Source organism: Crinia signifera, chromosome 2 (assembly GCF_055691185.1).
Source record: "Crinia signifera chromosome 2, ASM5569118v1, whole genome shotgun sequence".
In the NCBI taxonomy this organism is placed as follows: Eukaryota; Metazoa; Chordata; class Amphibia; order Anura; family Myobatrachidae; genus Crinia; species Crinia signifera.
The window spans coordinates 277,178,532-277,192,442 of NC_139218.1; the positions used below are offsets into that span (position 1 = coordinate 277,178,532).

Consider the following 13,911-nt stretch of genomic DNA (forward strand, 5'->3'; position numbering starts at 1 on the left):
CCCGGTGCCTCGCTACGCTCGGCACGCTATTTTATTCTCCCTCCAGGGGTGTCGGCATTTCGGCGGTCGGGATTCCGGCGTCGGGATTCTGAACGCCGGGATCCCGACCGCCGGGATCTTAACTGCATCCCTGCATGAGGATCATACACCTGGGCACTAAAGTAAAACTTTCATCTAGGTCATGACAATGCAGTTTTATTTGCTTGCCAAATTTACAATTCATCAGCTATTATGTGCTACATGATAGATTTATTTATATTACTGGGAATCACTCACTAGGAATAAGCCCTGTGCAGTCAATGAGCCAGTATAATATGCACCATACAATTGAATTTTCACTAAATAGACATGACGGTACTTGTGTAGTTTCACGGTGGCAGGCTACGCTACGTTTTCAGAGTAGGCTAAGCTACATTATCAGCGTAGCCCAATAGCTGCCTAGCGTAGTCAGCATAGTGTTCCCGTCAGACAGCTAGTCACAATACTGTTCCCGGGAGCTGCAGCTCTGTCCCTGGCAAGCCTAGTGAGCGCCTCTAACACAGCACCGGTAACCGCCAGATCCCCTGCACTGGCGGACGCTGGCGGAGAGGGGATCATGCGGGCACCAGCGGAGAGGCGCTCATCTGTCTGAGACGCAGGAGCATCTCAGGTGCTTGCGCATCTCAATAATAATTGCGGCAGGGTACGGCAACCCTGCCTGTGTCCGCTTCAGGGAGACAGACAGGGTTAGGGGTTCGGTAGTGCGCAAATGCGTCTCATGCACAATAAAGGACGCATTTGCCAGTGCTCCATGTTACATACTGACAAATGCCTCCATTTAAAACCCCCCACAATCCACTCCAGCCCAAAGCGTGGCGAGGGGACAGGGTACGCGTCCTCCTGACTTGTTCATAGCCCCACTATCCACATTGGCATGGAGTTTATTTTATAAAGTGTGGCGAGCGCAACGAGCCACTGAGCCCAAAGTGTGGCAAGAGCACGCGGATTACTTGATGTGTATTTCGCGTCCCCATGCGGGGCTCGCTGCTATCGCCGCGCTTCGGGCTCGGTGGCTCACTGCACTCGCCACACTTTATAAAATCAACTCCACGCCGACGTGGATAGTGGGGGTATGAACAAGTCAGGAGGACGCGTACCGCGTCCACTCGCCACACTTCGGCCTGGCATGGATAGTGGGGATGCTTTAGGAACACATTCACACCTGTCATGTCAGGCAGGTTAAAATGGTCAATGGTTCCCACACAATGTAATAAGCACTGACTGACTACGCTAACTGTGGAACGCTGACTGACTACACTAACTACGTAAGCTCCGGCTAGCCGCAAATGGACGGTAACACTGCACTGATGCTAACTACACTGCCTACACTGGCCGCGGGAACACTACGCTGATTCTGACAGGGACGCTACACTGACTACGTAACTGCCGCCGTGAAACTACACAAATACCGACATGATAAATTCACATATCAGTGAATTCATGGCATGCCCTAAAAATACTGCACATTTAGCTGGAATACCCATGTATAAATATATATTGGACCAACTACTGTAGCTCCTACCTAAATGGGATACAGTACTCCCCACCATGTCGGACTGACCATCTGGCACTTCTACTTAATGCCAAAAAGGCTGATGGGCCTGCACAAAGAGGCCCCAGGGCTGGCCAATTAGCTCCACCTTCTGAAGCTCTGCTCAGCAGTCTGGCAAACAGAGACGCAGAGACATACCCCATCAGCCACAACCATGCCACCTGATTCTTACACATGCGCTGACCACTAATGCCAAGGCTGTTTGGAGTCCTAATTCATCCCTGCATCCTAATGCATGAAATTCTACTTTGATTGGAGATCTTAATTTCAGCAGACTGTTCCTTTCTGGGACATTCCTTACCTTAGAACTCACCAGCCTTTCATCTCACTTCACAAAGCTTGCAATAAACAAAAAGCTTACGCTCCGACAGTGCTGGACTTACTGTCCATCTGTACTAGTGACTGGGAAACATGTGCTTGGGAGGTGGATCATATCAGTGTTGAGCTTTACGGAGACAAATTCCATACCCCGTATGAGTGCGGACACGTAACCCTTTTGAGGCCATGACCCATTTTCTTATCAGCCAATTCCAAAACTTGAAGGACTCCATCACTTGGGTTCTTGGTCCAATAAGCCTCTAGGCATCACAGCAATGTTGAACCCGGTGCCAGCCATACTTACCCCATTGAGTAAGAGTAACACCACATGAAAAGATCATGTTGGGCTCTATGTAGCCAGAGCTTGTACAGTATGGATAACCTCTAATACTGAATACAAGTATATTAGAAAATAAATCCCGTTGTTGCCATGCTAGAAATCTAGCCTACAGCTGTGCATGTTGAGAATTATATTCTATCCTCAGTCTAATAGAACTCAAATGTAATGACAAACTATAAATTCCCATCGTGGAACATACTGACACCCTTAGCCACTCCTGCCCACCATAGCAACAAGACCACCCCTCCCCCACCCCACCCCACCCCACATTTTCAATAAACTGGCTCCTTGACCATTATCAAAAAAAAACAAAAAACGGACAAGGCTCCTGTGCACTTACCAAGGACAGTATTAATCCTATTGTGCCAAATTCATAATTAACGCAAATGATCATTATTAATGCCATTAGTGCTAATGACCACTGTTAATGTCATTAATGCTAATGATCATTATAACTGGCAATTTTATTTTCTTCCAAGGAGAAATGGAGGAAAATGTGATTTGACATCCTGGGATATGTGTTTTGAGGGCTTTAAGCATTGCCTGTGGATCTTATTGTGCCATTTATAAAGGTGGACTAACCATCTCAATAGTCCTTTGTGATTATCAGTAGAGCCAATGTTTGTGGAGGGGCCCATTGCAACTAACGTGTTGGAACCCCTACCCTTAATATTTTAAAATAATATATGCTGTGATGTTATTAAATAGTATTATGTGTAAATACTCCCAGCAGCACAAATGTGTTAAACATGCTGTAGTGACTTTAGTTCACGGTATGCCACTCAGAGCCACCAGTTGTGATGTAGCTATGTGTGGGAGGCTCCTGGAAATCTGTCATCGCTACAGTGTTGCCATCCAGCTAAGAGCAGTGCTTGGACCTTACTAAATTATAGTGGGTGTTTGTTTTTTAAGAACTTTGATAAGTTGGTGTGCGATAAATAACATTTTATTATGATATTATAACTATTTGTTACTCAGACATCTGACACTGTAGATGTATTTGGAAATGTATTTATAATTTGCGCTATATGTGTGAATTTGTTAGCTAAACTAATATCCTTAGTTGTAATATAACATCTTATACTATGCGAATAACCAACTCAACTGTCTGCACAGGCAAATTATGAAATTGACCTGGTCCAGGAGGTGGCCATACTGTAAGAGATGCGGTGGAGTGGTGTTTCCTGCTCCCGTAGAGGTGTAGTTAATGGTCATCTTGGTTTGCACCCTCTCACCTTCAGATCATACAGATAGCAGTTGGCTCTGGTATGCAGGCTGGACATCAACATGAGGAGGAGGTCTAGATGGTAGGACAGCAGATAAGTACCACCCACACAGAGCCAACCAAAGTGCACCACCAATCCCAAACCAAAAATAGCAAGGTTTAGTTGAATTAATCTGCAATTTTGGCCTCAGACCCCAAGTTTTAACTATGGGTACTCACGCACTAGATGAAGAATAAAACTTGCATCAAAGTGCAAGGCCCACTGTCTGCCCAATAGGATGATAGACAGTAGTACGTAGTTTGTTTATTTATAAGGTACCACAAAGTGTCCACAGCACAGTACATAGCAAACAAAAAAACAAGTTACAAGGTAACGTACAGGGTGTGTTGATAAAATACAGCATAAATAGGGGTATAGCTGGTAGAACTAAAATCTGCATCAGTTCTGAAGTAGGTGTCGAAATTTTCGAGGAGGCTGAATATGAAGTAGAGGAAGGGAAGAACAGGGCAGGAGCCCTGGTGAGGTAAAGAGGTAGGGTGAGTACATGAGGAAGGAGGGCCCTACTCATAAGAGTTAACAGACTAAAAGGAGGTGGGTGGACGAACGAAAAACAATAGGATAAGTAGGAACGAATGGGAACGGGTGGAGGGGTAGGGAAGCAGGATAGGAGGAGTGAAAGAGGTTAGGAGGAGGAGGGATAGGCTATTCAGAAGAAGTGGGATTTGAGGGAGCGCTTGAAGGAGTTAATGGAATCAGAAAGCCTGATGGGAGGCGGGAGGTTCTTCCAGTGCAGGGGGCAGCGCGAGAGAAGTCTTGGAGACGGGAGTGGGAGGAGGTGATTAGGGGGTTATTCAGGTTGATTCGCAAGGCTGCGAATTCGCAGCCTTGCGAGTCCACCAAACCCCGCCCGGCGAACGACCGCCCCCCTGCCGCCCCCTCAAAGTGCGGCTTCGCCTGAACAGCTGCGAATGGATGTTTTGCATAAACATCCATTTGCATGGCTCGGGTTACCGCCCACATCTTTCGATGGTCACCGATCATCGAATGATGTTTAGCGTGCACGCATATATAAGTGACGTTTTAGCTACTTACATTTGCGTGCATTCTGGCGTGGATATGGGCGGGCAGCTGACATCCGATGATGTCAGCTACCCGCCCCCCACACCCGCGTCACTGCCTCATTGCCATGAGAACACTCAGCGTTCTCATGGGAACACCCATGGAATGCTGGGCGTTCCCATATGGTAATGGGGCATCCCGGCGCCCCCGACCATCTCCGCCCCTCCCACGCCGCCATGGGTGCGTGCACCCGGCGAACCGAAAGGTCGCCGTGGTGCACGCACCATACACCTGCACATGCGCAGATACCCGCCTGCGCATGCATAGACGCGCAACATTGTTACTGCGAATGCCCGCAGAACCGATGTGATCTGAATGAGGCCCTAGGTGAGAAGTCAGGTGGCACTCGGCGGCGGAGCGAAGAGGAAGGGAGGGAGTGTGGATAGAGATCAGTGAAGAGAGGTAAGGAGCGGTGGAGGAGGAGAGAGCCTTGTATGTGGTGGTGATGAGTTTAAAGAGAACTTGGAAAGGAATGGGGAGCCAGTGAAGAGATAGACAAAGGGGGGAGGCGGAGGTAGAGCTGCAGGAGAGGAAGATGGGCCTAGCAGCAGCGCTAAGAATGGATAGGAGAGGGGCAAGGCGGGCAAGAGGTAGCCCAGAGAGAAGGATGTTGCAGTAGTCAAGGCAGGGGATAGACAGGAAGAGATAAAAGTTCAGATGTATTAAGCCTTAAAAAGAGATAAAAGCGGGGATGATCAAGAGGGACAAACATCCAGCCAATTAGCTCCTGTAAGGTTGTATATTTATTATTTATTACTAGTTATTATATTGCGCACACATATTCCATAGTGATTTACAGAGAATATTTTTGACATTCAAATCAGTCCCTGCCCCAGTGTACACACACACACACACACACACCTTCTAGGGTTAATTTTATTGGAAGCCAACCAACTTACCAGTATATTTTTGAATTGTGGGATGAAACCGGAGTACCCGGAGGAAACTCACGCACAGGGATAATATACAAACTGCACAGAGTTAGATGATAGGAATCAAACCCATTACCTCAGTGCTGTGAGGCGGTCATGCTAACCTTCACACCATACATGCTGGCCATAAAATGACAATTAGGAGATGATTGGGTGGACATTTATCACTCTTTATCACCCACGCCTTTATCTCTTTTTAAGTCTTAATACATCTGCCCCAAACAAATATACATTTGGGGTTATTCTGGTTCACTCACAAAGGCACAATCACTCTCTCATGGAGAAGCTTTAGTAATTTTAGTTTTAGTAAATATACCCCCAAGTCCTCCATCTTCTTCCACTTCCAGAAATGGATGGTGGCGTAACTGTGCCTGATTGACTGTAGTGATGCTGTATGTCGCTCGCTAACCAGAGCACAGCAGACACTGCTCAGGAGTTCCTGCTCCTGAGCAAGAAACTCATCAGTGTTACAGCATGAAGGCAAGAGAGGGGTGAGTGTCAGCATCGTCATTTTTCTGTTATTTAAAACTAGTGGTCTCACTTGCCAGTTTAAGGCAGTATGAGTCCAGACTATGAATTGGCCCTGCCACCCATCCTAGATTTGCCTGATCCAATCAGGCCAGTCTGGCTCTGTGTTAGGGATAGACTTTGGAGGACTGCCATCGAATGATTGCTGGGCTTCCACCATCAAAACTTTTAATGCGATGGTAATTAATCATTACATCAAAATAAATTGATGAAAAAATGTTGTGATGGTCCCCACATGAGCAGTAAATAAAGGACCTTATTCTGGTCCATTTGCAGGCCCACATGCATTCGCACGGGGCCGATGTTTTTGCATTGCACATGGGTGACCATCGAATGATGTGGGTGTTCCCCCGCAGGCTGCGAATGGATGTTTATGTAAAACATCCATTGGCAGCCAGTACAAACTTACGCGCTTTGCGAATGCTATACTATTCACATACAGTATAAACACTGGTAGTAGAGAAATAGCAAAGTGCCAGAATATTCTAAGCGCATGCGTTGGTGTGTGGGTGCTGGACCAAGACTGCATACGGGCCCCTGCCTCTGAATTCAGCATCTGTGGTAGTGGTCCTCCGCATTAGCCGGGGCAGACCGGATGTTACCCTTAATTACTTAATTGATCATTTAAACAACGCTGTACTGATCCCTCCTCTGGCAGATCAGTGCCAGTGAGGATGGCAGAAAAGATCATTGGGGCGGAGCTCCCCACTGTCCAAGAACTATACCTAGCCAGGGTCAATAAGCGTGCAGGAAAGATCTTGGCGGACAAGCTACACCCTGGCCACAACCTCTTTGAACCCTTCCGTCAGGCAGATGTTTTAGTTCCATCCCAGCAAAGACGACAAGAACTAAAAAAGGCTTCTTCCCAATAGCTGTCCACCAACTAAACAGTATTGAACGTACCAAATACTAAATAGTAACTCTAACTGTTCTAGATATATGTGAAATGTATGTGATGAATGTTTATGCCTCTCTTCCCACCCCCCCTTGTGTTTCCTGCTTGATGCTGCACTGTTACCACAAAAAATTCCAAGCATACGCAAGTATACCTGGCCAATAAAGATGATTCTGATTCTGATCCCTCCAATGTAGCATGATCAATAAAATAAGGCACAGCGTTTTAATATCAGCAGAGGTTATGATTCAAACATTGTTGCAAAACATGTACAGTATGCCGCACAATATTAATGCTTCATTTATAGAAAATTGGTCAGGGTGTCTGCAATATTTACCCCTCGGGTTTTTACTCTAGTCAGTAGTTCAGTGTGTTTTGTTTTTTTAATACCAAACTATTTTATTCTTGAATACCTGTAAATATAAACATGTATGTACCTCTGTTCTTAGTTTAGTAACCTGCTACCTTTTTTGTTTTAGCTATCCTCCCCTTGCAATTGGAATTTTGGATATGTTTGGCTTTGAGGACTTTCAGAGAAATTCATTTGAACAGGTTAGTGTATTCAGAGATCCTTGTAGTGAACATATATTACTCAGTAGAGCTTGGTGAAACAGGTTTATTCATATGGACTTGAGTCTGTATTACCATCTGATACAAGTCACGCAATGCCATATACTAATATACACAATAAATGAAATGGTAAAGACTTCTTGGCTAGCAGATACAGAAATTTCTGCTGCAAGTTTAAAATAACAATGTTTAAGATTGTATTTGTTGTGTCATTGTGCCCTTTGGGAACAAATAAAGCATGGTTGGCATAGACCATTTTCTCTTTTACCTTGGTGTTTGTCTAAAAAAGACATGAGATAATATTCCCATTGCAAGGCTTTACCTAGTTTTGATAAATGTGTTGGGAGACATGGCCAACTCTACCAATAGGCAGCTACCTATGTGTACTGGGATCTGGGAGGGGCTACACAGAGTCTGGCTCTCACAAAATTAAGGATGACTATGAGGAAGACATCCCTGTTGTACTTAGTGCAGGTGGCGGCTGTGGAACTTTAAGGTTAAGGTAAATCAGATGCGATACATCACAGGTGCTAAAAAGCACCCCCGTTTTTTCTATGTTCTGCACATATGACCTCCGACTCTGATGCAATTCACATGGGAACGAAGCATCTGATCCAATCAGATGTGGATCACCTGCGATTTGCCCACTTTTCATCTGATTTCTAGGGCCGTCTGTCAGATGAAAACAGTCCAAATCGCACAAGTGTAGGGGCCTTTACACTGGCCCTGGATGCAGAGTTTAGCTTTATTAAGGCCCATACACACTTGCCGTTTCCTGCTCCGAGGTGAGGGTGAGGGGGGGGGGGGAGCGACAGCTGTGCTGTCGATGACCTCCCTCATCCAGACATGCTTGAACAAGGGAGAGGGTCATTAACAATGCGCGGAAGTGCGCATCATTAATGACAAGGAGTGTACACACTAGACAATCTTTTCCACAATATTGCTCAGAAAGCCCTTTCTGATCAATATTGTGAACAAGATTGCTTTGTGTGTATGGGGCTTAAGGGGCAGATTTATTAAGCTCGGTGAAGTGATAAACTGTCTGTTTTTTATCACCGGCCAATTAGCTCCTATCTGTGAAGTTACAGGCTTGGTTTGAAAAATGACAGGTAAGAGCTGATTGGCCGGTGATAAAAACCAGACAGTTTATCACTTCACCGAGTTTAGTAAATCTACCCCTAAGTCTTTAACCCTAATGAAAGCAGACTATTTTTAGACATGCTGTACTGGAGCTTAGAGAAGACTGCTGATCTGGTCATGGCCACATATACTGCATATGTTCCTGCTTCCCTACAACAATTCTGAATAATTGCAAATTGCTAACACTTTTAATGGATACAGCTCTAAAATCTTTTACACATTTTTCATTTTTGCAAAAACTCTGTTTTGACCTAATCTTTCTGACTATACCATTCCCCTTACTTTAATTACTTACTGTGGACTATCCCTCTTTGATCCTAATGAACACCAGATCTTTCAGCAGTCTTGGGACCACAAAGTGCTCCATAGTTATTCCGAGGGAGGGAGGGAAGGAGCTGTAACAAAGGAGGTTGAGAAATTAGCTAGAATGTTTGTCACATACTGTACAAGTACAGGAGTAATAAGTGAATACAGTACATATTGGAGAATCCCGTCTACACACAGAAATGCATCTTCCACCATCTGCAATATGGGATACGGTCATTGGGTCACCAGCATGATGGTCGACATGACTTAAGGTCAACATGGGTTATGTCGACAGGGTCATTAGTTGACATGGGTAAATTTGACAGGGTCATTAGGTCGACATGGGTTTTTTTATTGTTTTTTGAGCCAACATGTGCCGACAGGTGGTATTTCATGCCCTACCATCCACTAGGGTGTGGTGGGAGAATAAAAAAGTGTGCCGAATGCAGCCAGGTACCGTGCCCAAAGCATGGCGAGTGTAGCGAGCCATGCTAGGGGACGCGGTGCTACATTTCGGTGTCCATGTTTTTCATATCCACTAGGGCATGGTGGGAGAATAAAATAATGTACCGAGCGTAGTTAGTCACTGTGCCTGAAGCATAACGAGTGCAGCGTTACGTTATAGTGTTTATGTTGAATGTGTTGACATTCCAGTTAAAAAAAAAACATGTCGACTTTTTCAATGTCAACTTTACCCATGTGGACCTAATGACCCTGTTGACCTTACCCGTGTCAACCTAATAACCCTGTCGACCTAAAGTGATGTCGACCTTCCTTCATGTCTACCTTAGCTCATGTCGACCTAAATGCATGTTGACCTAATGGAGTTGACCTAATGCTTGTCGACCATGATGCTGGTAACCTAATGATCCATACCCTGCAATATATACACACAAAATCTAATCTATAGCTATTGATAACTACAAGAACAAACATACATTTTTTTTTTAAGTTTGGTAATTGCCATAGTAACTGCACATACTGTATGCACACCAGATATCCAATAAAATGGGGTTACATTTTTCATACAGTATGCACATGTGTTTTAATATATTGCTTCTCTGATTTTTGTTTCATTATAAGATTATCCTGATTTTGTATGCTAATATCATCTAGAGATCTCCCACTGGAATGTAGAGACACTAGTATCATTTTGTCCATAAAATATAATTTTTCAGTCCTTACAATAATGTCATGGTGCTATAATAATTTCATAGGCACTTTGTTACTTACCAACAGACCCAAGAGATGTAGTTAGACATACAATATCGGGCTCCCGGGAACGCGCATCGCATCGCACAAGCCCATAAACACCATCCAATAATTGTACATAAGATGCAATTTGTGCTTAAAAAGTACAAAACGCATTCGATAATCTGTGGTTTAAGTGACTTGTTGCTGAGCGATCTGAGCAATGTAGATTGCTCAGAAAGATCGCTCAGCACACAGGGGGCGATTCTCTAAAGGTGCCCACAGACGCTACAATTGTACTGTGCTATGCGTTTTTGACTGTACAATGGTTCTATACAATTTTTCTTCCAGCTTGCTATGAGATGTGCACTTGGATGCATGTGATGAACCCATGTTTGTAATGTTAAATTTCAGATGTAGTCTAAAAAGTACGTGCAGCACGTACTTTTTTAGACATACAATATCGGGCTCTCGGGAACGCGCATCGCATCGCACAAGCCCATAAACACCATCCAATAATTGTACATAAGATGCAATTTGTGCTTAAAAAGTACAAAACGCATTCGATAATTGATGCGTCTGTGGGCACCTTAAGACAGATATGCAGTATAAAAACCCTGTTATCTGGATTTTTACCTCATTTCTGTATGCTCTAACCCTGGGGTAGCCAACCCTAGTCCTCGAGAGCTACCAACAGTGCATGTTTTGCAGGTCTCCTCTCAGAATCACAAGTGAGCTAATTAGCTCCATCTGTGGATCTTTTAAAGTGTGTCAGTGATTAATGAGTGCAGCTGTGCAGCAGCTAGGTTGTCTGGAAAATGTGCACTGTTGGTAGCTCTCGAGGGCTAGGGTTGGCTACCACTGCTCTAACCCCTCTCCGCAGTGGCAGTGCTGCGGAGGGAATCGCCAGCTAAAGCTGGCGATTCCCTGCAGAAGCCTATGGGCTTATTACCGCAGCGCTGTTTGAGGGATCCGTCACGGATCCCTCCCAGCATGCCCTGCGGCTGGCGCGTCTCTCTGCGCATGCGCAGATGGACTCCCGGGTCACAGACCCGGAAGTCCAGTGCCGGCACCGCATCGCAAGGGACAGCTCTTATCGCAAGAGCTGTCCCTTGCGTTAATAACCGCATATGTTACAGCATATGCCGTTATTAATAATGCGGTGGCCGGCGAAGGGGCGCGATAATGGGATTCTGATGTTACAACATCACGCCCATTGTGCTGTAAAGCGATGTGTCAGCACTGTGTGCTGAGCAATCTGTCAAAAATCTAAATCTAGATGCTCCGAAATTGCCTCTTGTGCAGGCCCCATTAGGGTATTAATTGGCAGATCAGGGTGTGGTTTTGCAGGCCTAGATTGGTTAAATTATGTGATTGGAAAAGTTAGCAGTGATGAGAATATAAATGCACTTTAATGTCATCAATAATTTAACTTCTTGTTGTCCAGGTTGTTTTTGAAATTGATCTTTGATCCTTATGTGTATCTGTTTTTATCTTTATTAAAATATAGTAAAAAGTAAAATAGGGGACAGTTGACATGTTTAAAAGAGCATGAAAAAAGGCATTTCTTCAAGTACTGTATATACCATGGAAAAGAAAATAGAGGAATAAGGATTTCTCTAATAATATTCTGTTTGTTGTCTAAACCTCTATGTACAGTATGTATAGGTTGACGCTTTGTGTAACTGTATTGTGTTTTTATTTGTTTCTTTAGTGTTTCTCTAACACATGATTTGTATTTACAGCTATGCATTAATCTAACCAACGAAAAAATCCACCAGTATATCAATGAAGTGCTATTTCTACAAGAACAAGCTGAATGTGCACAAGAGGGAGTTTCCATGGAAACCATGTATTGTCCTGGAAACCATACAACAGTGCTAGATTTTTTCTTTCAGGTATCCCTCGTTTCATTATAAATACAGTGTAGACTCCCTTTCTGTATGTGCATGTGTGCTGTATATTACAGTGCAATACAAGGTATTGGTGCATCATTGGACCAAATGTTAAAATGTGTACTGTATATATTCAGCATTTTAACACTGATGATAGCTACTGTTACATAATTACATAATACTTTTTTTCATAAATACCTATTAATATAGTATTAGCAACCCACATTATTAATTCATTTTTTGTCAAATGAAGCAATTATGAAACTCAGCTATGCAATATGCAATGTTAGCAATGGTCTTTTTACTAATGAAAGTTTATTCTAAATATTGCCAGCATTTGCTGTGTAGAGTGTACAATAATGTATGCAGGGGCCAGGCAAGGGCTATGACTTATAAAAATGAACCTTTTGCTGATATGTGTTGAAAATAGGTTTTATAACGGGGATCACTTAACTAAGTTTAAGCATATGCATAAGCAAATGTGTTATCATCAATAGGTTTGGTTTGTGCTGCCTCCTCCTCATTTGAATCATCGGTTAGAACTTAGAAGAGCATGGCTGGAAATACTGTAGGAAGGGGGTTGGAGAGTGGGCAATCACTGAGAGGGAACACTCATACATTAAGCTCAGCAGTATGCAAGATCACAAAACTCCTCTACACAAACTCCAAATTACAAAATCATTGTTATCTTTTGTAAACTACATTTCATCATGTTCCACATGGCTGTACAGCAGGAAACTAAAAACAAATATACACTGATATCAATCCAGCAAAATATTTTGAGCCAAAAGGTGAGAGAGCGCTGCACCCTGGAGCTTACAGGTTAGGTAGAAAACAAGGCAAATTTCATGATAATATGTTGATAGCAATACAGCAGTCATCCAGCTGGTTCCAATATCCACATATATTACAATATGTTACAATATAACAGATGTCACTGAATCATATACAGTTGCAAGAAAAAGTATGTGAACCATTTGGAATTACCTTGATTTCTGCATAAATTGGTCAGAAATTGTGTTCTGATCTTCATCTAGGTCACAGCAATAGACAAACACAGTCTGCGTAAACTAATACCACACAAACAATTATATGTTGTCATGTTTTTATTGAACACACCATGCAAACATTCACAGTGCATGGTGGATAAAGTATGTAAACCCCTAGGCTAATGACATCACCAAGAGCTAATTGGAGTCAGCCAACCTGGAGTCCAATCCATGAGATGAGATGGGAGGTGTTGCTTAATGCTGCCCTTTAAAAAACACACCAGTTTTGAGTTTGCTATTCTCAAGAAGCATTGCCTGATGTGAACTATGCCTCGCATAGTTCCCAGAAGACCCGTGATTAAGAATTGTTGACTTGCATAAAGCTGGAAAGGGTTACAAAGGTATCTCTAAAAGCCTTGATGTTCATCAGTCCACGGTAAGACAAACTGTCTATAAATGGAGAAAGTTCAGCACTATTGCTACTCTCCCTAGGAGTGGCCATTCTGTAAAGATGCCTGCAAGAGCACAGCGCGGAATGCTCAATGAGGTGAAGAAGAATCCTATAGTGTCAGCTTAAGACTTACAGAAATCTCTGGCACATGCTAATATCTCTGTTGATGAATCTACAATACGTTAAACCCTAAACAAGAATGGAGTTCACGAGAGGACACCATGGAGGAAGCCACTGCTGTCCACAAAAAACATTGCTGCACGTTTGAAGTTTCCAAAAGTGCACCCGGATGTTCCACGGCACTACTGGCAAAATTGGAAGGAACACACAACACTTGGCCTTATTCTGGTTCACTCTCAGAGGCAAATTCCTTCTCAAATGGACAAAACCATGTGCACTGCAGGTGGGCAGATGTAACAT

The 13,911-nt window shown here is 43.7% G+C and overlaps 1 protein-coding gene across 4 annotated transcripts in view; it reads left to right on the forward strand.

The window, feature by feature from the left end:
* MYO16 (myosin XVI) overlaps positions 1-13,911 on the forward strand; it is a 388,109-nt gene that overhangs the window by 250,778 nt on the left and 123,420 nt on the right. For all 4 annotated transcript variants that reach the window (XM_083168667.1, XM_083168668.1, XM_083168666.1 and 1 more), the window contains 2 exons: positions 7,429-7,501; positions 11,902-12,054. In XM_083168667.1, coding sequence (XP_083024793.1) covers positions 7,429-7,501; positions 11,902-12,054 — 226 coding nt within the window. The remainder of the gene's footprint in view (positions 1-7,428; positions 7,502-11,901; positions 12,055-13,911) is intronic.